The following is a 27,403-nucleotide window of genomic DNA, read 5'->3' on the forward strand; positions in this document are numbered from 1 at the left end:
CATGTAATTCATAAACTCCTCATATTTTTCTTTTGAAACTGATATATGTGAATCCAAACGACTCCTGCAATCAACAAAAGAAGGAGTTATGAAACTCAAGTGCAATGTGGGATTGATCAATGAAAAACAACTGCATCGGGATCGGTGGACGCAATGCCTTGTAATCGTCCCTAGTGAGACCTATCGTATTTACTCAATCAATTAGTGGACATAATGCCTTGTAACCGTCGACCTTGCTTGTAAACCAAGACAGTAGGAAACAACCAATTGTTTTTCGAATGTGGTTTGTCCTCTATTTGTGTCCATTTTGGCTGTGGACACCCCCTGGTTTTGCGAGTACGTTAGATAATACAGCCTTGTAATATTCTCATAGATGCGATACTCACTTCACACCCACATAGATGATTTTTGGCAGTGCATCCCAACATACATCGTCTGAACATATCAGAATCAGAAATTATTAAAAGCCTATTTGCTTACCCTTTACTTATGCACTATCATGTCTAGGAATCAATGTGAGTTTGAAAAAAATTCCACAGTGCTTATCCATTAATTATTACTTGGTTTTCTCTTTGAACCCAGTTCATGGAATCTCCACTCTTTTAGATAGAGTGCCCACAATGATTAACATTTAATGGCCTTAAATCCATTCATTTCGACAAACTATACATCAACTTTCTAGTTACACCTTTTGGTTAGCGGATCCCTAATAATACCACTAGAGAGTACTTGCCTCACGATATTATGTCTCCAATATATATACTTACCATTATATATAATAATCCTTGCCCTTCTTATCACTTCCTGACTATCACAATATATGCACATGGCAGGCACTGTCTTCAGCCAGTTCAGGATACCCACAAGGAAATTACACAGCCACTCGGCTACCAACTTTACCCGAGACAATAAGTTTTTGCTTCCATGGTCGACCTTGTAATACATGCTTGCTTGAAAAATTTTCAAGATGCAACACCCCCACCAAGTGTGTACACATACCTACTTGTGGACTAGATGTCACTAGAGTCGATGATTCAATTTGCATCAAAATCGATATGCACCATTATTATGTGTATATCCAATGAACACACAGTCCACTATCTTTGATCCAATCATAACCTTTTTTGATTTCAGAATCGCGACATTTGCCAAATACTCCCACACTTAAAAGTAAAAAAGGTAGGCTCCCTACCTTTCCATATTTTATAGGGGATTTTCTTAATTTTCTTGTTGGGTACTCTATTAATTATATAATTTATCATGAAAATGACCTTTCCCCACAAATTTTGTGGTAAACTAGACATCAACAACATAAAATTCATCATTTCTTTCAAAGTCCAGCTCTTTCTCTTAGCAATCCCATTAGATTGTGGAGCATAAGGAGCCATCATTTGGTGTGTAATACCAAACTTTAAACAAAACTCGTATAAGATTGATCAATCGCAGATTGTACCTAGCCTGAGATGCAAATGCTCAAAGAGGATAAACTTCATATTCATGTGGGGGATTGTTGTCTAAATGAGTTATAAATAAGAAGTTGGAAGAGTCGCACCTTTTCATTTTTTTTCTCGAACAGCTGTGCCTCTTCGTTTTCGAACAATCGTGCCTCTTTGTTTTCGAACAATTGCGTCGCTTCGATTATGAAAAGTCGTGCCTCTTCTCCTGTGACCGTTCATCTCCTATATATACCAAATGTCCAGTGAGTTCAAATAACCAATTTTCTGACTCCTTACCAAAACTCTGACAAAACGGTTTTTGAAATCATTTTGCATTCATCTTGCATTTCATTCTAGTGCGATTGGTCTGTCATATATTGAGTTTGATAAGGCTATTCAATATGGAAGTGCCACCAAAAGAATAGAGGTAATCTATTTTATTTTGGGTCCATAAATCTTGGACAACTTAGAGAGGACAAAATTGTCATAAGAATTTTAATGGTGCTAGTGGAAAAATATGTGTTGTTGGTTTGGGTGATATAAGTGAAAACACAAAAATTACATGCAATAACAGAAAGTCAAAGTGCAATGTGCAAAGCTTGAAAATGGCAGAAAATCAAATCCGAGCCCATTATTGAATATTGTGTCCTTAAGGAAATTTTGCCCTCTCAATGTTGCCTAAGGTTCATGGACAAATGCCTCCCATGATAGAATGATTTACTTTTGTTTCCACGGTGGCACAACCAGAAGAAACAACGCTGGCTGACACAACGAACGCTGATCAGTCACAGAGAATAAATGCAAAAGATTTCAAAACATTTTTTTTATAGAGTTTCGGTATGAGAGAGAAATAAGAAAAGTCTCTAATTTTTTTGATTTCCTTCCATATTTATAAATCATAATTGGTCACAATAAATGGTGCCTATTAATGATGAAGAGTCGTGTCTGTTCAGCAGTGAAAAACTATGTCAGTTCAAAAGTCAAAAGACACGTCTTTTCACACCTAACTTTTTATTCATAACATTTGAATTCTATAAGAATTCCAACATATCCGTCCAATAAAAATATGACACCTATACTGACATATTTTATGAGGAGAAAAAAAAACTATGTCTGTAGGCTAATATTTTCAATCTGTAATTTCATTTTGAATGAAAGTATATACACTGCTCACTGCAGGTAGTATTAAAAATGTTCTCCATAAGTCCTCAAGCCAAATAAGTCTTCAATGCCAATAGGAAGTAACCAATAGTCATTGGCCACATCAAAAAAGACACGAAAACGTGGCATGATGCAAGTGGGCAGAATTTTTCGACCCCAATCCATAAATTGTTCCAGCCTCGTACAACCTATGTAGCACCGATACGACACGCGACACGTGACACGACATGACACGACACTCCGACACGTCAATCTTAAAAAATTATGAATTTCAACACGTTAGGACACGTTTTAATATTAAATAATATTTTTAATTTATATAGTGTATATTTCATTTAATATTTAATAATTTAACAAAAAAATAAAACTAAATTAATAATACCCATCAACACGTTATAAAGATGAAAGCTTTAATAAAAAAATAAGAACTGGGATGAGAGAGAGATATAATATCAGATAGAGAGATCAAATCATATTAGAGAGAGATCAGAGACAAGGAAATATAACAAAAGCGTGATAGGATTTGACAACAATGATGCTGAGATGATCTCTTATCTACTTAAGGGGAAAAAGACAAAAAAATAAAATTGATATGATCAGGTGGAAGCTTTATTAATATATATATTTTTTAAAAAAATTAAAAAAAATTACGAAAATGTCATTTGACCGTGTCGGACACCGTCAAATTCGCGTGTCGAAATGGTCAACGTGTCGGAAAAAGTTGACCGCGTATCTGACACCCGTTTCGGAACGTGTTGCAGTGTCACAGCGAGTATCGGACACGACTCTCCTTATTTTTAAGTGTCCGTGCTTCTTTGGTGGAACCGCAAAACTAAAACATAGCATATTCGAAAGTGCTTTAACGTTACTTCGAACGAACCCGGGAAATAAAAGCAAAACACTCGCAACAGTAACACTCAACGTGACGCAGCTCACATGTTAAATGGGTAATAAGATGCAGACAGAGCCAAATAGTCGACTATTTAGCTTGTTCAATCATTCCTGTTCCACGAGGCATCCAAACCTTATCACTATTCTTATTTTTTTAAAGCTTTGGAATCTCATCGAAAACCGAAACTGACAATTAATTGACTTTGTCATACATATATAAAAATCATTAATATATTTTAGTTGGATTAATTCTTTAAATAATAATAGAGTCTCCGGTCTCTATATCTTATGTGGATTGATTCTTTAAATGGTATCACTGGCTTGACTCTTCATGTCCCGAGTTTAATTCTCGCAGCTCTTAATTTTTTTTTTGAAATTTCTTAGTACAAATAAACTGGTCAAATACATTATCCACCTCTCAGTGTGTAACTTTTTGGGTTGAATTAATTCTATTTTTTTTATTTTTCGATTCACCTAACGCTCCTATACACGACAAGCGAAACCGATAATGATGTTACCGCGTGCTCACTTCCCTAGTACAAGTAATACTTTAATGTGTTTTTTTCTTCTAGTTCTTCGCACTTACATTAAATGATTCTTGCTTGGTCATAGTCACTTCAATTCAATGGAGATTGGTGTGTGTCTATGGGTTTTACTCTTGTTGGCGTGTCTTCTCTCCTCGGAGTCTAAGTACATAAGGTACAACACTACGTCAAGCATTGATCCTAGGAAGCTCAATGTTCACTTGGTCCCTCACACTCACGACGATGTTGGATGGTTGAAGACCATTGATCAGTACTACGTCGGTTCCAACAACTCCATTCAGGTCATTCACTCACACATGTTCTTTCTCTCTGTGGGTGCATCTCAATTCAATTAAAGTTTTTGATCTCGTGGTCTCATCTTGGTTTCACTGTTGGTGAAGTGCAGGGAGCGTGCGTTCAAAACGTGCTAGATTCCTTGGTGCCTGCATTGTTAGCAGACAAGAATCGCAAGTTCATATATGTTGAACAGGCAAGGCTATGATTGAAGCATTCAACTATTTCATTACTCCCCAATTTTCATTGGGTAAAAATAATAATATAAAATTATTCATATATCTTAATGCTTAAGCTTTTTGGAGAATTGGTTCAAATTCATATTAATTAAGAAAAAAAGAAAAGAATGGTGGAAGAACAAGCAAAGAAATTGAAGTAAAAAATTGAGAGATGTTCTTGACTTATTTTGCAGGCATTTTTCCAACGTTGGTGGAGAGAACAGAGTGAGGCTGTCAAGAACACAGTCAAGCAGCTGGTCAACTCTGGTCAACTGGAGTTCATGTATTTATCCATCTGGTTTTCCTTCAGACTAAGGGTGTGTTTGGTTGAGTAGGTGGAAAGTGGAGATGTCAAAAGATTTGTAACTTATCAACTTTTCCACCTACTCAACGAAGCAGAAAGTTGACCATTATTGTGTGCTTTAAATTAGTGTAATGGCATTCAGTTACAGTGACATTTAGTCAACTTTGTAATCTCAAACCTGCATTAATTAATTCTTAAGATTTCCGATTGCAGCAATGGTGGTATGTGTATGCACGATGAGGCTGCTACACATTACATTGACATGATTGATCAGACAACCCTTGGACATCAATTTCTGAAAGAAGAATTTGGTGTAACTCCGAGAATAGGATGGCAAATTGATCCATTTGGACATTCTGCAGTGCAGGCTTACTTGTTGGGAGCAGAGGTACCGTTTTGCTTATGTATATACAAAATATCAATTTGATGATGGAATAAGAAATGATCGCGAAGTTGATTTACCAACAGAATCTCTTCTTCTTCTTCTTCTTCTTCTCCCCCCCTCTTTCTGTATAGCATTGCTACTTGTTTCTTAAACATAACCCTTGTTGGTATAGGTTGGATTTGACTCTCTATTCTTTGCACGGATTGACTACCAAGACAGAGCTAAGAGGAAAGATGAAAAAACTCTTGAAGTTGTGTGGCAAGGCTCTAAGAGCCTTGGTTCATCTGCACAAGTGAGTAATCCAAAGTGTTTTATGTTTATATTGATGCTGCCCCAAAAAAAATAAGTAACAACTTTTTCTCGTTTCCTCCTCCCCAGTATGCTTTTACTTGCGGATCCTTAAAATTGTTCATTGATGTAGATATTTTCTGGTGCGTTCCCTGAGAATTATGAACCTCCCAGTAATTTCTACTATGAAGTAAATGATGATTCTCCGATTGTCCAGGTAAAATCCGAGTCAAATATTGTTGTAGGGCCATTCTGCTTTTGTTTGAAAGCATGTGTTAAGTAATTATGTATTTTAACCTGAAGGATGATGTCAATTTGTTTGACTACAATGTCCCTGAACGAGTAAATGAGTTTGTCTCAGCCGCAATATCACAGGTATGAAACTTACCGTAAAATGGGTGGTTGGTTCTATACTTCTATATACTGCAATTTGCTTTATTTAAAATGCTCTTTTAAAATAAACATACTAGGATTTTTAAATAATTTTACCATATTGAATTGATGTGTCTGAGGTTATGTGCGTCTTTGCTGCCTGTAAGTTTTTTTTTTTTTTTTTTTTTTGTAGCGATGCCCGTAAATTATTGATGTTAAGGTCTTGGTAGCCAATTTTTCCTTTGTTGTCCGAGTAAAAACGAAAACAGAAATACTCCAAATGAAATACTTCATACTTTTTATCCATATTTAGTGTCATTCAAATGATTTAAAGCTTTATCAGTTGCACTTAAAAATGATTTGAGTTAACAACTCCACTGGCTATCCTGTTTCAGGCCAATATTACGCGCACAAATCATATAATGTGGACAATGGGGACAGATTTCAAGTACCAATATGCACATACCTGGTTTCGGCAACTGGACAAGTTTATTCACTACGTCAATCAAGTGACTCATCTTCAACTCTTTGCTTAATTCACAAGTCTCTTTACTTAATTATTTAGCTATATCATATAAAGGACATTTTATTTGAAGGCTGCCTAATTTTCCATAATCCATAAGCTCATTTGAATTTAAATTAAATTCAGCTTGTTAAGTAATTGAGTGGTTTAGCATACTAATGGGACATCTGGCTAATGCTTATTTAGGATGGCCGGGTTCAAGCACTATATTCAACCCCATCAATATATACTGATGCAAAACATGCTGCAAATGAGGCCTGGCCAATCAAGACTGATGACTTCTTTCCGTGAGTTCCAAATGCAAAACATGCGTTATATGAGCTACCAACTCAAAATCATGTCATGTTCAAGAAGAAGCTGCAAATTGTAGCTTATGCCTGCAACGTGATTTTGAGAATAACATTTGGGTGGCTGCACTGCCTACCCAAAACAATAACTTCACGTTTAGCTGCATAATAGCATTTTTTCATATTCTTCTAACTTGTTTCATATTTGGACAATGCATTTGTCAGGTATGCTGATCGAGTAAATGCCTATTGGACGGGGTATTTTACAAGTAGGCCAGCTCTCAAAGGTTATGTCAGATTGATGAGTGGCTACTACTTGGTAAGGCTTCTAAGTGTTGTTAATTGAACTAATGAAGTATTTGGTTTTTGTTAGATTTGAGCTACTCTGAGAGGATTAAGGGGTATTCTGATCTCCTCTTTTTATCTGAAAGCTGTGATTAAGAGCATTGTAATTGATTCAACCTTGCATTCCACTGGAATATTTTGGAATGTTATCAGAATTCCACAACTTGCCTCTTATTGTCCTTCAATCTTGAAACAGGCAGCAAGGCAGTTGGAGTATTTTAAAGGGAAGAGTGCCTTAGGTCCTAAAACTGACTATTTGGCTGATGCTTTGGCTGTTGCTCAACACCATGATGCGGTATCTGGTACCGAAAAGCAGCATGTGGCTAATGATTATGCAAAACGACTTTCAATAGGTTACACAGAGGTGATACTTATCTATATATGTTCTGTTTGAACATTATTGTCTTAAATATAACCTCAAAAATGTCTTATTCAGGCTGAGAAAGTTGTTGCAATATCACTTGCTTGCTTGACTGAGGCAACAACCAAAACTGGTTGTAAGAGTCCACAGATTAAATTTCAACAGGCAAGTAGCGGTGTTCCCTTGTTACACAAATGTGAACTGTTCTATTCTACTAGCCTACAATCTGTTCATTACTAGTCTTCAATTAACAGCTTAAGGTATATGGCTAATCTTTTTAAGAAGACTATATTTTATTACAAAATTTAATTTGCAGGACACATTACATTCTAGATAAATTACCCAGAAATAATCTACTAAAAAAAATAAAATAAAAAATTACCCAGTAATATGTTTACCCCAAAATTCATACCATTTTCCTTTCCTTTCCTTTTTCTTTTGTATGACAAAGAAGCTGATGAACTTAAGCATGTTCATACTGTGACACTCGTCACTTTTAATAAAGATAATCCAAAAATTAAATGCGGGTACATCCTATGCCTTTCTTCAAAAATTTAATTACATACATTTCATGCATTAGGATATCCTTATTCCTTTTCAACATTTTCTTTTATGAACTTATCAACAAAGTTATTATTTAAGAAAATGGAAAGTCTATGGCTTTTGAGAAAGAGAGAGTAGAAGGATTTAAAGGTCTTTCATGCATGCTTCACTGAAGCAGAAGCATTAAATAGATTAAAGCAGTACTTGTTATGCAGTATATCTACGGAAACAAAATTATGTAAGAAATCTGAGGCAGTTTCATGTTGGTTTTTCTAATTTCCTTATTGATATTCATACTTTGTGCACCAAGGGAAATTATTAAGGCAGTAAAACTAAATCAAGAATTTACAATTCATAACCATCACAAAACTTATTATGCAACTTCTACAAGTAGTTCCTAGCCAATTATCCACTCAGGCCCAGATCAAATCAGTAGACGAAGTGAAAAGCTGTATTCCTTTTGAAACAATGGAAAAAAATTAGAACTTTTTTGAGAAGCGAAGTTCTGAAGACTTCATGCTAAGATTGAGTTATTGGTTGTGCCGTTTCATTTTGTCCATTATTTCCGTTTACATCCCTTTTATTTCTTCCATCCTGTCATTACAGTGTCCACTTCTGAACATAAGTTACTGTCCCGCATCAGAAGTTGACTTCTCAGATGGGAAAGACCTGGTGAGGAGTTATAACATCCTTTTTGTTGCTTATTAGAATGCAAGATTTTTATCTATTAATATTTTCCTGATATATTTGCTTCCTGTAGGTTGTTGTCGTTTACAATCCTCTTGGATGGAAAAGAGAGGATGTTATAAGGATTCCTGTGAGTTTCTTCCTTCAATCACCCTTCAGTATCTCCTTTCTTCTTATACATTCTGGTTAAATTATAAACATTCTATCTACATGCACAAGCATTTATGTAATAATTTGCCTTCAAGGCAATCATTTTGATGCATTTTTTTGTGTGCTGTGGAATGCCCTCATGTATCAGCATGAATAAATGATATTCAAGGACCAAACACTGCCATCCTCAAATACTGTTTTTGCTTAACATAACATGTCAATCCAATTTGTCATAGGCTGTCAACAAAAATGTTGTTGTTCTGGATTCCAGTGGAAAAGAAATCCAATCCCAGCTGCTGCCAATACTTGATGCTTTTCTTGGTTTAAGAAACTACCACACTGCTGCATACCTAGGAGTGTCTCCAACTGTGACCCCTAAATATTGGCTTGCTTTTTCAGCAACTGTTCCCCCACTTGGTTTTAGCACTTACTATGTATCCAAAGCCAAACAAGCAGGTTAGTTCTGATCAGTGATTCCTTTCATGAGAGTCGTGTTATTAGTTTATCACTCATGCAAATACAAAACAAAACTACATTTTCTGTGTGATAATAAAGTTCGGTTTTTCCTAAAACAAAAGGTTTGCAATTGCAGCTACCATTTCAGATACAGCATCAGGGAGTCAGAGTGGTACAATTGAAGTAGGCTTAGGAAACTTAAAACTAATTTATTCTGAGAAGGAAGGGAAACTTACTCAATATATCAATAGCAGAAGCAAGGTATGTGATATGAATGGCACATTACTATTTATCCCAATCTAGAGCTAAAATCTAAACCCTTTTAAGTTAATGCTGGTAAAGATATATGCTATAAGGTTTATGTGATATGTGTTCTAAATTTCTCTTCACAATGAAAGGTCAAAGAATCTCTAGAGCAGGGATACAAATTTTACGCAGGGTATGGAAATGATGAAACTGCTCAGGTGATAACGATTTTTCTATCCTTTGAATTTTTATTAGTTTTTCTTTCCCTACGATACTTCCTTTAATTATCAGGAAAATAGATGGTTTGATTATGGTTACTTTTTCCAAGCTATTGATTTAAATGTTCTAAATTGTTAAAGGCGTCTGGAGCATATATTTTTCGCCCCAATGGTTCATCATCTCCCATCAAAACCTACGGGAAGGTGAAGTTGTATATCAAAACACTTCCTTAAATTACCAATATTCAGTGGTAAGAGATTAATGATTTTTTATTTAAAAAAATACAGTCTCCTCTCACAGTTTTGCGGGGACCAATTGTGCATGAAGTGCATCAGGAGATCAATTCATGGATATATCAGGTACTATGTAACAATTTTTTTTTGTTAATATATTTTGGGTTCCTACATTTATTATCAATTTGGTCCTTATATAAAAGATTTCTCAATTAAAATACATGTACAATTATTTTTAGCATCACCTCCACATTCTACTATTGTTAAATGACCATATGTTGGAATTATAACATAATGAAGGATAAGACAATTATATAAAGACGAAAAACATAAATTTAAAAATATTTTTGAACCCTATACTGGCTGTACGTCAATAATATTTTTACTTTAGTCCTTAATTTTTCACAATACCTCATGCTAATATCAAGATATTATAATGGCAACAGAACACAACTAACAAGTTGTAGTATAGAAACTAAATTCCAAACTGTTTTCTTATAAAGACCGAATTAAAAATGAGTCTCTTCTGGTTTTAATTTTTTAGGAGAAATTTTTTTCATTCTATAGACATATATTGTATGAGGTCCACATTTATTAAAAAAAAAAAATACTACAGGAAAATCAAAAAGTCGCTGATAGGAGAAAACAATTCTCATACAACATGAGAAAATATTTTTTCCTTCTTTTAAGTACTAAAACATATTTTAAACTTTTTTTCCTTATATATGGGTGGCATAATTTGTAAACATCACAGGAAACAGTAACAGCTTCCATATTTAGAACATAGACGATATAAATACTTAGACTTTACAACTTTCTTGATTCTTTCAAACATCCATGATCCATGGTTATAACATGCTTGCACAAGTAAGTGAGAGGCCGAGAAATAGCATGAATAATAGTTAAGAAAACGAATAAAACTTCTGGAATCTGTTAAGGTACGCAGTAGGCTTATTCTTCAGCGTCCCTTATCAAAAGCTCCATATAGTTCTCTCTCTTTCTGTGTGTGTGTGTGTGTGTGTGTGTGTGTGTGTGTGTGTGTGTATATATATATGTGTGTGTGTGTGTGAATCCATATGGCTCAATATTTGACCATGGCTTAATTGAACAGACCACCAGACTGTACAAAGGGAAAGAACATGCTGAAGTTGAGTTTGTTGTAAGTCCTTTTGTTTTCTTTTCTTTTTGATTTTCTCCAAGTTTTTCTAATGCGGGTACTTAAAACTTTGTTCTCTAAGAGCTAATAATCATGATCAAGCTCTTGACATCAGGTTGGACCTATACCCATTGATAATGGAGTTGGCAAAGAAATTGCAACTGAGATTAAAACAAATCTTGAAAGCAACAAAACCTTCTATACTGATTCCAATGGACGTGATTTCATTGAACGGGTACGTCAAACATGTTGAGCAGTTAATTTCTAGTTACCATTTCCATATAAATGCCTAAACTAATGAGTTTTTGTAATAATACATACCTTTACAGGTTCGAGACTATAGAAAAGACTGGAACTTGGAAGTAAATCAACCGGTTGCAGGAAATTATTACCCTGTATGTTTTGCTGAACCAAGTGTGTTACAAGATGCTACATTTATAAAAATGAAGACACGGTCCTTGAACTTGTCAATTAATGAAATATAGTTTTTTGTTTTCAGATCAATCTTGGGATTTACCTGAAAGATAGAAGCAAAGAGTTCTCTGTATTGGTAGATAGATCTGTGGGGGGCTCTAGCATCATAGATGGGCAAATGGAGCTAATGGTTCATAGGTTTGTTATGTTGTTCAACTGCTTATGCTCATTATGTATCATTCCATATTCTACCAATCAAACTCTAATGTTTCGTTTTTCCTCCCATCCTTTTATATAGGAGGTTACTTGAGGATGATTCCAGAGGTGTTGGAGAGGCACTGAATGAAACAGTTTGCATCCATGATAAGTGCACTGGGTTAACGGTGAGAAAATCTAAGTAGCCTGTCATAGTTTTCACGTCTGGCTTATTCATCATATACAATAAATATTGCAGGTACTAGGGAAATATTATTTCAGAATAGATCCTATAGGAGAGGGTGCTAGATGGCGTAGATCGTTTGGTCAGGAGATATATTCACCACTTCTTTTAGCCTTCACAGAGGTGGTTAAAGCATTGTTGTTTTAAGTGTTTGAATATTTCAGCCCATAACTTCCTACTGATGAATATTTTTGTTCATTTCTTACATATTTTCTAGAGTGATGGTAACTGGAAAGATTCTCATGTCACAACCTTCTCGGGAATAGATTCCTCATACAACTTACCAGATAATGTTGCAATAATAACCCTCCAGGTGTATATCTTTCTCTCTCTCTTTTAAATGAAAGACATTATCTCTTAGAAGTACCCAAGGAACATAAGCCAGAACATTTGTCCAAAATATGTTTATTGAATGCAACTTAGCACTCTCGCCCTCTGATGGACATTGTAATTGATAAACCTCACCTTTTGATATTTGTCCTGAATTCAAATTCCTAAGTAAGCTGATTTCTTTAATGGACACTGATGAAGATTTACATAATTTTTGCTCACTGCTGATGTTAAAGCAATCTTTTTGAACTCTGCAGGATCTGGGTGATGGAAAAGTTCTCCTTCGGCTGGCACACTTATATGAGGTCTATTCTTTTTAGCATCTATCTACCTGTTTATATTACAATCTTACCATTTTTCTGTTCTCAACTTCTAATCAATTCAGAGTTAGGAGGGGAATAATTCTTGTCTTGCTTTGAAAAACATGCAATGATGTAATCTGGCTTTAGCAAGTTATCTTAAACTTCCAGGCCATATGATATTTATATAACTTAGAAATATGAGATAATTTCGTTCCTTTTCTGCGTTATATAAAAGAAAGAATCTTATGGAATTGAATAATTCACCGTGGTCCATTGATTTATTCTTCTCATACTCTCTTCCTCGTTTCAGCTGTTTTTAAGCCTTGTTTTTCTGCACACTGAATTCTTTTTCTTGCCAATGCAAGATTGGCGAGGACAAGCATCTTTCAGTTAAGGCAACTGTAGAACTTAAAAAAGTGTTCCCCGATAAACAGGTAAGAACAACATGACAAGTGACAACTGATAATCCTTTTATAGGTGATTATTGCATATATATTAAGCTTGTCTTTGTCTAAGGCGTTTCACATAAAATTCCATTGTATTGTATATTCAGATAACCAAAACAACTGAGGTGAGCTTATCAGCTAACCAAGAAAGATCAGAAATGGAGAGAAAGAGATTAGTCTGGCAAGTTAAAGGGTCACCTCAAGAACCCCATATGTCAAGGGGAGGACCAGTAGATCCAGAAAAGCTGCTTGTTGAACTTGCTCCCATGGAAATAAGAACCTTTGTTATCAATTTTAGGCACTACTAAAAAAATAAGTAATGCTGTTAGAAATGTCCAACATTCTGTGAGGCTTTCCAGTTCCTGTTCCTCAATATCGTGTAGGCCAACAACAGGAAAAATGTTTTCGTTTGGCTAAGGTTGTAAGGACTTTCAACTTTCATTGCCAATAAAATGTATTGTTCCTCTCCTTCTCTCTTGACATCTAAACAAATTTTATGACACAGCTTTTTCTTTTTCTTGGTGTGCATTTGGTCAAAACCAATCAAAATTCCTAAACGCCCAGTGATTATAGTTTTTTCAATGTAGAAACTGAGGGATAAATGTATCAAATTCTCAAATGTTCTACGCATGCACCAACAGCAGCATTAGCTGGAAAATGGATAAAGGTGAAGTTCAGAATTAGCTTGAAAAATAAAAAGAAATGTAGATCTAAAAGGTTGTCCTCATGTAATGTTTCATGCTATGAAGATTGTGGAGTGCTTATAATCTCTTCCTATATGCCATAAGCTACCTATTTAAAGATTTGGTAAGTAACTGCTACAAATTTAAGCCTTTGTGATTCGACTGTATTATTCGTTTGAAATTTGAGTATGAACGGTAATAATGTCCTAATTAGGAATAAACTGAAGCATCATATTAGTAAAATTTAAATTTTTGTTTTATGTTTTCCCAAAAAAAATATATATATTCTTTTTTGTGTCAATATATAATTGTTCTCACCTAAATGAACAATTAGACAAAAGTAGGAAAAAATGATGTTAGTGATTAAAACCAAAGATCTGGCTTATAATCATAGTATCATATTGCAATACAACAATATTCAACGTATTTAATTTTTGAGTGTACAAATTTTGTTACAGCACATTTAAATTTAAATTTTTTTTATACATAATTTTAAAAATTATCTTTGCGACTCTTTTGTCTCTTTTAATAAAAAAATAATTAGATAAATTGAGTTTATGATTTATCTTGGATGTGCATACAACCATTCCATTCTTTATCCCTCGTTTTAGAGGGACTTTTTTTTTTGTTCAAAGGATTTTTTTTTCTTACTTAGAAGAATTTTTGGGAAAAATATACATTTGATAATCTATCTTTATTTTTATTTTTTTTTACTGAAAGAGAATATGTATTTAATAAATAATATATATTTAATCTTAATAACATATTATGCTGTGTATATATTTAATAAATAATACTAAAAATTGATGAACTAGCGAACAAGACTCGATGGGAAAGGAGAGCCAAGTGTCCCCTAATCCCTAAGGAAATCGACGATCAGATGAAATCTAACAATTCTGATCAGATCCTTCCCAAATTCTCCATTAACGGTTTGTTTTCTCCTTCATTTCATACGCTGTTGTTTTATTTGGTTCTTCAATCTGCTATACAGTGTTATTGTTCGGTTGAGCTTTTTCTTCACTCGTTGATGTTTAGGCTAATGTAGCATATAATAGTGAAATTTCGATCAATAGTGTATTTTTATTCATTTATTTATTTGTTTTTAAAATTTCCCCTGCAGCTCTTAAAATCTGCGCAAATCCAGCATGGAGATTACACTCGCTAACGGTATGTGTCTTTATCATTGCTCATATAACGTCAAATTGCAATTTATTTTTCTTTGTGTGTATATGTGTTTTTAATCCCAATGTGGTAGACTGCTTGTTCTATTTACCAAAACATTGAAATTATATACAGCTGTATTGTACCAGTGAAAATGGGCTTTGCTTTTACTCTCCATGTTATGTGTGGATATTAGATGAGCGCGAACCTAAAGCAGTGGTAAATCTATTCTTTTGTGACTGAAAAGTCATAGGTTCGAATTCGGAAAATAGCCTCTTTACAATTATATAAGGATAAGACTACGTAGAAAGATTGCCCTCACCCCACACTTACTAGCCGGGGTTTAATGGGGAGTGTTATGTGTGGATATCAGTTAATCTTTCATATATTGTGCACTTTGGTGGCCCAATGTGAGATTCAAGTCTTCTAGCAACCATACTTTGTACTTCGGGCCATTGAATTAACATTATGAAATATTTATAGATTGGTAATGGGTGGATATTTTATCTTTAACATTGTAGGAGGTATTGCACAGCTTGTTTGAGGAGGTTATATAAATCGTTGAAGTTTACCCATGGTCGTGGCAAATATGCCAAAAGAACCATAATTGAGTCTATTGTCACCGAAGCAGGGTATGTTTTAGTTACTTTATTTTTCTTCTTTGATTTGAGATTTGGAAACTTTTCGTGTAATTAGTTTTGATTGAAATTATGTAATAGAAGGCAATAGTATGAGAAAGTTAAGGACTTAAATTTAAGGACCAATTGCATGTTAGGTCTTGGTATCTTTCTTACTTTCAAATTATTTCTGGCTTCTTTCCCCATAATTAGTTACTTCTGACCTTTTGGTTTCTCTTACTAATTACAAAATTGATGTTACTTATATCAATTAAAACTCTTATTACGCTTGGAGAAGGTTGTAGTGATATTAATCTGTCAAAAGGTCCAACCAAATGTTGGTCAGGGTTGACACTGTGCAGACCTGTAAACAAACCTACCTAGGTACATCTTGATATCAAGAGTTATGGGCCTTCAGCTATTTCACATGTAGCTAAAATTAAGAATTTTAAATTTATAAATTAGTTTTGCAGTCCTGTTGCCAGAACAAAACTGCTCTGCACTACAGGAATGATCCCACTTTTATAAGGTGAGCTTACTGATTTTGCTAATGAAATGGTTTCTACTCATGTGCCTGGAATGTTAAATAACCTTGACCTTTTAATTAGTGTAAAACTCAGGGAAGATATCAGGAAGCAGCTGATGCCTAGAATATTTTTTATTGGCATTGCCTTTTTATGTCTTAAAGTTGTGACGTATTATAAAGGCCCCTCGGTGGCATCCTTTATTTATAATTATTTCATGTATATATCTTGTAATAATTTTGATGGAGTTTTCCACCTCACGGATAAGGGGAATTTAAATTTCTCTTCCTGACATTTTACTTGAAGTGCTTGATAGAATTAGAGGACTATTTTAAATCCTTTTTATCTTAGAACTACAGAAATTGCTTATGAATAGATTCAGCTGATTTTCCCCCCCTGTATATATCTCTTATTTGTCCAGCAACATTTTTTCGGTGTTCTTGCTCTGGAGCCACTTCAGATATATTTCTTTGTATTTCTGTTGCTATTATTACATGGTTGTTATTATCTCAACCTAAAATCACCCCTACAAATTAATATGAGCATCATCATTGAGTCCCTGTTTCTATTATTTCCTTCTTCTTTTTTAAATGATTTTTAAAGATGTTTGGGAAATTGGGATTAATAAACATTTATTCAGTCTGGCATTTATTTATGCATGGTTAACATAGCGAGTTATTCGGTTTCAATTCAGTTTTCTTCGCCTGGTTCTCTATTCAGCAGAGAGAGCTTGAGTCATGCCATGGAGAAAAGGCAGCTTTCTGATGGCCCAAATGCATGTCAACGTATCTATTTGATTGATAGGCTGCGGAAAGCAGTAAAATGGGCTACTTTGTTTTCACAATTATGTGCAATTAAGGCAGATTCTAGAACATCTTTTTAAGCTGAGGTGTGTCTTAAAGCCAGCATTTCAACAAATATATTTGGTGATGACTATTTTCTGCATCTAATTGAATTGTGGTTAATTTACTGACATTTTATTTTTTTATAGGTTTTTGTGATTTTTGCATTTATTTTTCCAATCAACTAAGCATTTCAAATGTCTCTATTTTTTTATAGAATAAAATCATATATGTTTTGTTGATTTTAAGGCTTTCATTTGTTTGGCTTGATCTACTTAGGTAGTAATACCATACATGTAAGACTTACATGAACTTATGAGAATTGGAGAAGTAGAAATTAAAATACACTTTATGCTCTTGAACTTAGGGATAAGTTTCAATTTCATCCTTAGTATAAATTATCAATTTAGCATCTTTTGGTTCAATACTCATAATTTTTTTTTATCAATCCTCTTCAACAATTGACAACTTTTTGTTGACGATCATAGGATAAGTATTGTTGTCTCCTAAGAAGGCATACTTCAAAGTGGAAGGAAGTTCTTTCGGCTCAACTTTAGGTGCTCCAACAGGTAGGTCTGTGTCTTCTTTCTTCAACACTTCCATTGAAGGTTCAAAATCATCTTGGTGAGAAACTTCATCAATAGCTTGCATCTCATCCTCTAGAATTTGTTCATTAGGAACCCTTTTAGAAACAACTTCATTGAGCACATCAATCCTGAAACAGTCATTCTTGTCAACAGTGTGCTTCATGGCATCAAACACATTAATGGTGACCTTGTCATCATTTAGTCTCAACATTAGCTCCCCTCGCTCCACATCAATCAGAGCTCTGGCTGTGGCTAGAAAAGGTCTCCCCAAAATAAGAGGCATCTCAGCATCCTCCTCCATATTCAGGATCACAAAATCAGCAGGGAAGATGAACTTGTCGACTTTAACAAGAACGTCTTCTATGATTCCATCTGGCCTCTTCAAGGACCTATCAGCAAGTTGTAATGAGACCATGGTTGGCTTCAATTCCTGAATTCCCAAAGCTTTCATAACCGATAACGGCATCAAGTTTATTCTCGCTCCAAGATCGCATAATGCCCATCCATGTACTTTGGAATGGTCAAAGGAGGTGGAAATTAGTGGTTTTAATAGGTTGTCAAGTTGAAGTTGAACTTTTCTATATGCTCCTATATATATGTGGGTCTAGCATGTGAAAATAGATAATGAATGAAAAGAAAGAAAGTGTATAAAGAGTGTAAGAAAAGAAAGTGTTGAAACACTCGTGAAAGAAAAATCGAAGTGAAGAGAGATTTGTGAGAAACAAATACAGATTAGTGTTGATATTTTTTGCTCTCGATTGAAATTTTGATATAATAAAAGTTTTTCTTCTATTGTACTTGTTATATTCTGTTATTCCATTTCCAACCTTTGTCGGCTCCTTAGCAGGACTTCTACAAAATCTCTCATGCTTCTTTAGATGACTTTGCGTCAGATATTTTCTCTAATGTTGATTCATCAGCACCTTGAAAATTAAGAAAAGAGCCTTCTTGTCCTTCTTACGTGTTTCTTTAAGTGTCCTTCTTTGCGCATCTGATAAAGCTGCTTCAGTGGTTGCATCTACGGGCTCCGACTATCCTGCTTCAACAAGCTCCCAAACATCCTGTGAACCTAGGAGAGTCTTCATGTGCGTGCTCTAGTTTCCATAATTTGTCTTTATCAATTTTGAAATTTGAGATTGAATCATCTCCGTCATCTTTATTGAGGCACGATCGAACTAGTGGCTCTGATACCACTTGTTGGAAAAGGAATAACAAAATAAAACAAGTAAAATAGTAGAAGAACTTTTATTATATCAAAATTTCACTCAAGATCAAAACATTACAACATTAATCTTTATTTGTATTTCTCACAAATCTCTCTTCACTTTCTCTAGCTTCTTTAGGGGTTATTACTTCCTTGGTAGCTCAACACATTTACTCTTTACCTGCTTATGCATTTATAGCTCAAGACTTTACTACCCAGGCTGCGTTATATTCTTATCATCAATACATCGCAGGATTCATTATGACAAGGGCTTTTGCTCATGGAGCTATCTTTTTTATTAGAGATTATAATCCAGAACAGAATAAAGATAATGTATTGGCAAGAATGTTAGACCACAAAGAAGCGATCATATCCCATCTAAGTTCGGCCAGCCTGATTTTTCTCTAACAAGTGTTCCAACACTTTCTTTTCTCATACTCTTTTATACACTTTCTTTCTTTTCATTCATACATCTATTTTCACATGCTAGACCCACGTATATATAGGTGCACATGGAAAAATTCAACTTGAACTTGACAACCTATTACAACCGCTAGTTTCCACCTCCTTTGGTCATTTCAAAGTACAATTCATAAAGATAAAACTTCAACTCGTACATTACTAGATTAGGCTTCATTAAGCTTTTAGTTTGGCAGTGAAGATAAGATTTATAACTCATCATGATAAGACTACAATTCACACAATACTCTAGATACTTCTAGCTTGATGATGTATGAAGAATTTGAGGCAAAGTTGAATTGTCTTTCAAAATTATAACTCGAAGATTCCACAATCTTCATTGGTGGTGGGAAGGAAGTAGAAGAAAAATTGAGTTTGACTTCTAACCATGTTGATGCAAATTCTGGATAAGTCCTTTGTTATATTAAATATATGTAGAAAATATTGGTCTTAAGCACTTGTTAGTTTGTTGTTTTGTTTTCAATTGTTTTAGAAATGTGCACGATTTTGATTGTAGATGTGCTGAAAGCAACTCATTTATGATAGTATAGGTTGGCTAATGAAAGATTTTTGTCTGACTCTAGCTTTTACTTCTGGCGTGTGCCTCCATTGACATCCCTAGTGCCCCTTTCGTGCTTTGAAAATTTTACTTAGATAATGCGAAGACTTCAAATCCATCTACAGAGTATATTTGCTGATATGGTGCAAAACTTGTTAAATCATGGGGATGTCAGACTTTAAATTCGGTGAAACTATAGGGACCTACAGTATAATTTAACCTTTATATTTTATATTTAATTATGCACAGTTCATACTATATCCAGTAATGTTAGTATTTGAGTAATTTTCTCAGCTCAGGAGCTGGAGAAAGACATATATGGTCCCTTTGCAGACTTGTCTCCAGTGGACAAAAGACTTATTTTGGACAAAATCTTTTCCACATATCATGGAGCCAGAGGCTATATTCGGGCTGATTTGGTATGGGAAACTACTTGATTTGGTATTAAAAGCCAAAGATCTGGCTTATAATCGCAGTATCATATTGCAATACTACAACATTCAATGTATTTAATTTTTGAGCGTACAAATTTTGTTACAGCACATTTATAGAAGATAAATCGAGTTTATGATTATCTTGGATATGCATAGAACCATTCCATTCTTTATCCCTCGTTTTAGAGGGAATTTTTTTTTTCTTACTTAGAAGAATTTTTGGGGAAAAAATACATTTGATAATCTATTTTTACTTTTTTTTACTGAAAGAGAATATGTCTTTAATGCTGTGGGATACCAAAAAAAAATGTTATGCTGTGTATATATTTAATAAATAATACTCAGAATTGATGAACTATCGAACAAGACTTGATGGGAAAGGAGAGCCAAGTGTCCCCTAATCCCTAAGGAAATCGATGATCATATGAAATCTAACAATTCTGATCAGATCCTTCCCAAATTCTCCATTAACGATTTGTTTTCTCCTTCATTTCATACGCTGTTGTTTTATTAGGTTCTTCAATCTGCTATACTGTTATTGTTCGGTTGAGCTTTTTCTTCACTCGTTGATGTCTAGGCTAATGTAGCATTTAATAGTGAAATTTCGATCAATAGTGTATTTTTATTCATTTATTTATTTATTTTTAAATTTTCCCCAGTACTGCAGCTCTTAAAATCTGCGCAAATGCAGCATGGAGATTACACTCGCTATCAGTATGTGTCTTTATTCATTGCTCATATAACGTCAAATTGCAATTTATTTTTCTTTGTCTGTATATTTGTTTTTAATCCCAAAGAGTTATACAAACGAGACATATTGAATAGCAATGTGGTAGACTGCTTGTTCTATTTACCAAAATATTGAAATTATATACAGCTGTATTGTATCAGTGAAAATGGCTAGGGACATGTCGGCTTTGCTTTTACGCTCCATGTTATGTGTGGATATCAGTTAATCTTTCATCTATTGTGCACTTTGGTGGCCCAATGTGAGATTCAAGTCTTCTAGCAATTGCCTGACATGGGCAAACGATGATTTTTATGGCCTAACCTTAATGTGTACTTCAGGCCATTGAATTAACATTATGAAATATCTATAGATTGGTAATGGGTGGATATTTTATCTTTAACATTGTAGGAGGTATTGCACAGCTCGTTTGAGGGTTTATATAAATCGTTGAAGTTTACCCATGTTCGCGGCAAATATGCCAAAAGAACCATAATTGAGTCTACTGTCGCCGAAGCAAGGTATTTCTTACTTACTGTATTTTTCTTCTCTGATATGATATTTGGAAACTTTTCGTGTAATTAGTTTTGATTGAAATTATGAAATAGAAGGCAATAGTATGAGAAAGTTAAGACTTTAATTTTAAGGACCAATTGCATGTTAGGTCTTGGTATATTCCTTACTTTCAAATTATTTCTCTGGCTTCTTTCTCCATAATTAGTTACATCTGACCTTTTGGGTTCTCTTACTAATTACAAAATTGATGTTACTTATATCAATTAAAACTCTAATTAAGCTTGGAGAACGTTGTAGTGATATTAATCTGTCAAAAGGTCCAACCAAATGTTGGTCAGGGTTGACAATGTGCAGACTTGTAAGCAAACCACTTAAGATTGGATAATTGTGTGTCTAATACGAGCACACAGGGAATATATATATTAACAAGTACAAAAATTAATCTATCATATACAAAATGTGGGACTATTCTATTATATACACTATACTACTTTAACATACTATTCTAACACTCCCCCTCAAATTGGTGCGTATATATTATGAGCACCCAGCTTGTTACAAATGTATTCAACCCGAGGACCTCTAAAAGTTTTAGTGAAGACATCCGTGAGTTGATCCTTGAAGTCGACAAATGCCGTTTTGATTTCTGCTGACTGAATCTTTTCTCGAATGAAGTGACAATCGATCTCTATGTGCTTGGTTCTCTCATGAAATACATGATTAGATGATATATGAAGCGCAGCTTTATTGTCACAAATGAATGTCATGGGTTGTTTCTGTTCACAAAGATCGAGCTCTCGAATCAACTGCTTTAACCAGATTAGTTCGCAGGTGGCAGCTCCCATTGCACGAAACTCGGCCTCTGCACTGGATCGGGCGACAACAATTTGTTCTTACTCTTACAAGAAATCAAGTTTCCTCCAAAGACGATACAATAACCTGAAGTAGACCGTCTATCCGAAGGTGATCATGCCCAATCAGTATCTGAATAACCACAAATTTCTGTATGTCCCTAATCTGAATATAATAAGCTTTTCCCTGATGCTCTTTTGATGTACCGGAGGATCCTCTCAGCAGAGTCCCAATGAGAATCACAAGGGGAGTCAAGGAACTGACTAGCCACACTAACAACATAAGAGATATCTGGCCTAGTTACAGTGAGATAATTGAGATTCCAAATCAACATCCGATAACATCCAGGATCATATAATGGCTCCCCTGTTTTGACAATAATTTGATATTTAGATCCATGTGTGTATCAATAGGCTTACACTCTAACATACCAGTCTCCTCTAAGATATCTAAGGCATATTTCCTTTGACAAATGGAAATGCCTTGTCTAGATTGTGCCACCTCAATCCCTAAGAAGTAACGGAGCTTTCCAAGATCCTTTGTTTGAAATTGACTGAATAAATATTGTTTTAATTGGTCAATCTTAGCTTGATCACTTCCAGTGAGAATGATGTCATCGACATAGACTAACAGATAGATGCACTTATCAGGAGATGTGCACCTATAAAACACAGAATGATCAACCTCACTACGAATTAAGCCAAAAGCCTGAATGACAGAACTGAAACGGTTGAACGACGCTCGAGGAAACTGCTTTAGGTCATATAAGGACTTACAAAGTCTACACACCATTCCAGACTCCCCCTGAGCAACAAAGCCAGCCGGTTGCTCCATGTAAACCTCTTCCTGTAAATCACCATGAAGAAAAGCATTTTTAATGTCCAGTTGAAGGAGTGGCCAGTGACAAACATCAGCGAGGTCAAGAAACTTGCTAACAGATGCCATCTTAGCAACAGGAGAGAACATGTCATTATAGTCAAGGCCAAAAATTTGAATAAAGCCCTTGGCGACTAAGCGCGCCTTGAGATGGTCAACATGGCCATCCGGTCCAACCTTGACAATAAAGATCCACCGACAACCAACAATAAACTTCCCCGGAGGAGCAGGAACAAGATCCCTAGTGCCATTGGAATGAAGAGCAGTCATCTCATCAAGCATCGCTTGGTGCCACCCTGGATGGGAAAGTGCTTCACCTGTAGTTTTAGGAATAGAAACAGAAGAAAGACTAGAAACAAAGGTGAAATGAGAAATAGAAAGACGATCATAGCTCAAACAGGTATAAAAAGGATAAGGGTTACAAGTAGTATGTATACCTTTTCTTTAGGCAATGGGAAGAGCTTCTGGTGAAAGATCCAGAGGGGACGAGTCGACAAGAGAATGTGATGAGTCAGCTAGGGTCAAGTCCACAGGACAGTATGACGATGCTAATAGGTGAGAAAAGGGAGGTCCTCAGGGATGGAAGCAAGAGGTCTCTCCTTTGGGATTGAGTCACCTAGTCAAGAAAAGGAACAGGAAGAATCTGATCAACCCGAAAGGGTTGTGGATCAAGAAAAGTGACATCAGTGAAAATAATATAACGCTTAAGATCAGGAGAATAACAACGATAACCCTTTTGAAGACGAGAATAACCAAGAAAAATACACTTAAAGGCTTTAGATGTTAACTTGTCCTTACCAGGAGTGAGATCATGAACAAAACAGGTACAACCAAAGACATATGGGGATAAAGGATAGAGAGGAGCATCTAGAAACATGTTATGGGGAATATTATTACTAAGCACAGAGGAAGGCATGCGGTTGATAAGAGAACAAGAGGCGAGTACTGCATTTGCCCAGAAGTGAAGAGGAACTTGCATGTGAATAAGAAGAGTCCGGACAGTTTCAATGAGATGTCTATTTTTACGTTCGGCCACCCCATTTTGTTATGGAGTATGAGGACAAGTAGTTTGGTGTAAAGTACCTTGTGTGGTCAAGAAATTAGAAAAGTCAAAAGAAACATAATCTTTAGCATTATCACTACGTAAAATACGAAGAGGCAACAAATTGAGTATGAACCTTAGCAGGGAACCTTTTATAAATAGAGAATAACTCAGAACGATTTTTCATTAAATAAACCCAGGTACAACAGGAATAATCATCAATAAATGTAACAAAATACCGAAAGCCTAAAACAGTGGACTTAGGGTTTTGGCTGAAGCGAAAGTTCCCAGAACAAAGAGCTTTAATACCATGTAAATAACTAATTCAACCCAAAAGCTTAAGCTGGTATAAGAGCCTCGGTGTCACGGGTTCGATCCTCACCGCCCCCCCTCCCCAACTTTCTTTTGTGAAATTTCTTAGCATTGGTAAGTTGAGTCTGATGTATCATTCACCCTTCAAGCCCAATAAGCTCTCGTTATAGGGGTGTGTTAGAGAATAATATAAATCATTAAAAATTCTTCATCCACCAGCTTAAGCTTTTGGGTTGAATTGGTTCTTTACAAAACTTACCTAGGTGCAGCTTGATATTATGGGACTTCAGCTATTACACATGTAGCTAAAATTAAGGATTTTAAATTTATAAATTACTTCTGCAGTCCTGTTGCCAGAAAAAAACTGCACTGCACTACACTACACTACAGGAATGAACCCACTTTTATAAGGTAAGCTTGCTGATTTTGCTAATGAAATGGTTTCAACTCATGTGCCTGGAATGTTTAATAACCTTGACCTTTTAATTAGTGTAAAGCTCCGGGAAGAATAACTCACCAATTTTCCCGTGGTGTTGCTTCTGAGCCACTTCAGATATATTTCTTTGTGTTTCTGTTGCTATTATTACGTGGTCGTTATTATCTCAACCTAAAATCACCTCTACAAATTAATATGAGCATCATCATTGAGATCTTGTATCTATTATTTCCTTCTTTTTCTTAAATGATTTTTAATGGTGTTTGGGAAATTGGGATTAATAAACATTTATTCAGTCTGGCATTTATTTATGCGTGGTTAACATAGCGAGTTATTTGGTTTCAATTCAGGTTTCTTCATCTGGTTCTCTGTTCAGCAGATAGAGCTTGGAGTCATGCCATGGAGAAAAGACAGCTTCCTGATGGCACAAATGCATGTCAACGTATCTATTTGATTGGTAGGCTGCGGAAAGCAGTTTTCAAAATTATGTGCAGTTACGGCAGATTCTAGAACATCTTTTTAAGCTGAGGGATGCCTTAAGGCCAGCATTTCAACATCAACGTCAACGTGAACAACACTTTTATCCCAAAGATATCTACAACACTTTATTCCAAACTAATTGGAGTCGGTTGTACATGAATCCAAATAAAAAATATGAAAGGATGGAAAAAAGATAAACAATAAAAATAAATAAAATAGTATATATATATATATATATATATATATATATATATATATATATATGGGTCAGGATCATTTTATACCAGTGTAAGTTATACTCTCAATCTTGTCCGTTGATCCCACTTATATCTAAGGGCTCTAATTTTTTAATAATGTGAGCCATTGGATACAAGTGAATCAATGGTCAAGATCGAGTGTAAGACTTCTAACTCTTACACCGGTGTAAGAATATCCTGCCCCTATATATATATATATATATATATATATATATATATATATATATATATATATATATATATAAAAGAAGGGAGAGATGAAGAGGAAAAAGACTAAAAATAGACCATACGAAACATAGGAATAACAACGGGTTTAACCCTTCACCATGTTTATATCTTTTCTCTATTCTGTTTTAAGGCACACCGTTCGCCAATCTATATCTCACTCCATTAAATCTTGTTTTACTACCTTTCCTCAAGTAAGTTTCGATTTACCTCTATCTTTCTTTATGTTGAGCTCTTGGTAACAAACTTTTGTTCTTACTGGAGCACCCAAGAGCCTTCTTATTACGTGCTTAAACCACTTCAATCTATGTTCTCTCATCTTTCCGACCACCGGTAGTACTCTTGCCTTTCATCGAATATCTTCATTTCAACAAATATATTTGGTGATGACTGTTTTTTTGTATCTAATTGAATTGTGGTTAATTTACTGACATTTTATTTTACATTATTATTTTTGTTATAGATTTTTTGTGATTTTTACATTTTATTTTTTTAATCAACTAAGCATTTCAAATATCTCTATTTTTTTTTATAGAATAAAATCATATATGTTTTGTTGATTTTAAGGCTTTCATTTGTTTGGCTTGATCTACTTAGGTTTAATACCATACAAGTAAGATTTACGTGAACTTATGAGAATTGGAGACCTAGATACTAAAATACACTTTATCCTCTTGAACTTAGGGATAAGTTTCAGTTTCATCCTTCGTATAAATTATCAATTTAGCATCTTTTGGTTCAATACTCATAATATATTTTATCATATATTTATAAGTTGGAACATGCACTTTAAGGGTGCTGAAATTATAGTGTTTTAAGTAGGAAATTTGGAGAAGAGAGAATAGTAACTAAATAATATTTTATTAGATTGATATGATGTGTGATGAAGTGTTACAAAATAATAACACAGTAGTCCTTTTTATATTAATAATTAGGTTAAGCAAAGCTCAATAATACTAGGAAACAAATCATGAAACATAATAAATAGGAAACAACTTCTAAGATCACCTCCTCAATTAGATGACTAATTGATTCCACATATTACAAATATATTATGAAGATATGCTAAGATACTTTAAATTACTCTCAAGCATATTTATCAATTGCGATGCTATAGCGCGCAATAGCTCTATTGTAGTGGATAGTGGCACCCATATGCTATTTCCACCATGTTACACGAAAGTTTTGTGTAGCGGCAAATTGTGGGCAATAACATTGCTGTAGTGAAGGTATTCTGAAACTCCTTATTTGCCCTCGATCTAGTGTCCAAATCTTCATATTAAAGGGATATAATAGACTTTTATCCCTAATTTAAATCAGAACCATATATCTTCTCTCTCGCTCTCTTTTTCTCGACTTCGCATCTCTGTATTTCAGATGCGAATCCACCTAGTGTGCAATTCATTTCAGGCAAGCCTATCAATTTTCGAAAATTTTCCAATGACTCTGTTTATCTGCCCCTCACCTCTTTTGCGGCAGACCCATCAACTTCTGGCAGCTAATCTCTTCTGTATCGCCTGGGTTCCAGATTCTTGAGGCCAACTCTTGAAGCCACATTGCCTAGAACACCCTTTTCTTTGGATCCTTTCCATGACAATAT

The 27,403-nt window shown here is 34.8% G+C and overlaps 2 protein-coding genes across 14 annotated transcripts; both read left to right on the plus strand.

Annotated features, from left to right (window-relative positions):
• Positions 1–4,113: 4,113 nt before the first annotated feature.
• Positions 4,114–13,417, plus strand: LOC133290348 (probable alpha-mannosidase At5g13980). Its single transcript, XM_061488416.1, has 29 exons — positions 4,114–4,314; positions 4,419–4,502; positions 4,719–4,807; positions 5,042–5,216; positions 5,386–5,505; positions 5,635–5,718; positions 5,805–5,876; positions 6,269–6,382; positions 6,583–6,683; positions 6,909–7,002; positions 7,225–7,392; positions 7,465–7,554; positions 8,539–8,604; positions 8,693–8,749; positions 9,006–9,225; positions 9,362–9,486; positions 9,624–9,689; positions 9,831–9,893; positions 9,978–10,049; positions 11,035–11,082; positions 11,195–11,314; positions 11,409–11,474; positions 11,579–11,691; positions 11,792–11,876; positions 11,948–12,055; positions 12,150–12,245; positions 12,520–12,567; positions 12,930–12,998; positions 13,118–13,417. Exons 1-29 carry the CDS (start codon positions 4,114–4,116, stop codon positions 13,316–13,318), a joined length of 3,015 nt encoding a protein of 1,004 aa, XP_061344400.1. The 3' UTR covers positions 13,319–13,417.
• A 1,092-nt stretch (positions 13,418–14,509) lies between these two features.
• Positions 14,510–25,466, plus strand: LOC133290349 (uncharacterized). 13 transcript variants are annotated; one of them, XM_061488417.1, is made up of 10 exons: positions 14,510–14,622; positions 14,814–14,860; positions 15,376–15,486; positions 16,690–16,884; positions 17,326–17,406; positions 17,578–17,840; positions 19,941–20,065; positions 20,740–20,794; positions 21,219–21,328; positions 25,192–25,466. In XM_061488417.1, the coding sequence occupies exons 6-10, from the start codon at positions 17,586–17,588 to the stop codon at positions 25,349–25,351; spliced, it is 705 nt and encodes a 234-aa protein (XP_061344401.1). In that variant the 5' UTR covers positions 14,510–14,622; positions 14,814–14,860; positions 15,376–15,486; positions 16,690–16,884; positions 17,326–17,406; positions 17,578–17,585; the 3' UTR covers positions 25,352–25,466. The 13 variants fall into 13 exon arrangements, 4 of the variants coding, with proteins under 4 accessions (XP_061344401.1, XP_061344402.1, XP_061344403.1 ...); XM_061488418.1 differs by having other exon boundaries at positions 16,719–16,884; XR_009748638.1 differs by lacking the exon at positions 17,578–17,840 and having other exon boundaries at positions 17,326–17,410.
• Positions 25,467–27,403: the final 1,937 nt, after the last annotated feature.

The sequence above is a fragment of the Gastrolobium bilobum genome, unplaced genomic scaffold (genome assembly GCF_033153095.1).
Source record: "Gastrolobium bilobum isolate Gb01-03AN ecotype WA unplaced genomic scaffold, APGP_CSIRO_Gbil_v1 utg26148, whole genome shotgun sequence".
Lineage (NCBI taxonomy): Eukaryota > Viridiplantae > Streptophyta > Magnoliopsida > Fabales > Fabaceae > Gastrolobium > Gastrolobium bilobum.

Excerpts from the sequence above, each read along its gene's own strand:
- LOC133290348 (XM_061488416.1), top strand. The coding sequence starts at position 4,114 with ATGGAGATTGGTGTGTGTCTATGGGTTTTACTCTTGTTGGCGTGTCTT. Across the intron at positions 6,383-6,582 it reads TTATTCACTACGTCAATCAA|GATGGCCGGGTTCAAGCACT; the intron begins GTGACTCATCTT and ends ATGCTTATTTAG. Across the intron at positions 12,246-12,519 it reads TTGCAATAATAACCCTCCAG|GATCTGGGTGATGGAAAAGT; the intron begins GTGTATATCTTT and ends TGAACTCTGCAG.
- LOC133290349 (XM_061488417.1), top strand. The coding sequence starts at position 17,586 with ATGGCATCAAACACATTAATGGTGACCTTGTCATCATTTAGTCTCAAC. Across the intron at positions 20,795-21,218 it reads GGAGATTACACTCGCTATCA|GAGGTATTGCACAGCTCGTT; the intron begins GTATGTGTCTTT and ends TTAACATTGTAG. Across the intron at positions 21,329-25,191 it reads TCTACTGTCGCCGAAGCAAG|GTTTCTTCATCTGGTTCTCT; the intron begins GTATTTCTTACT and ends GTTTCAATTCAG.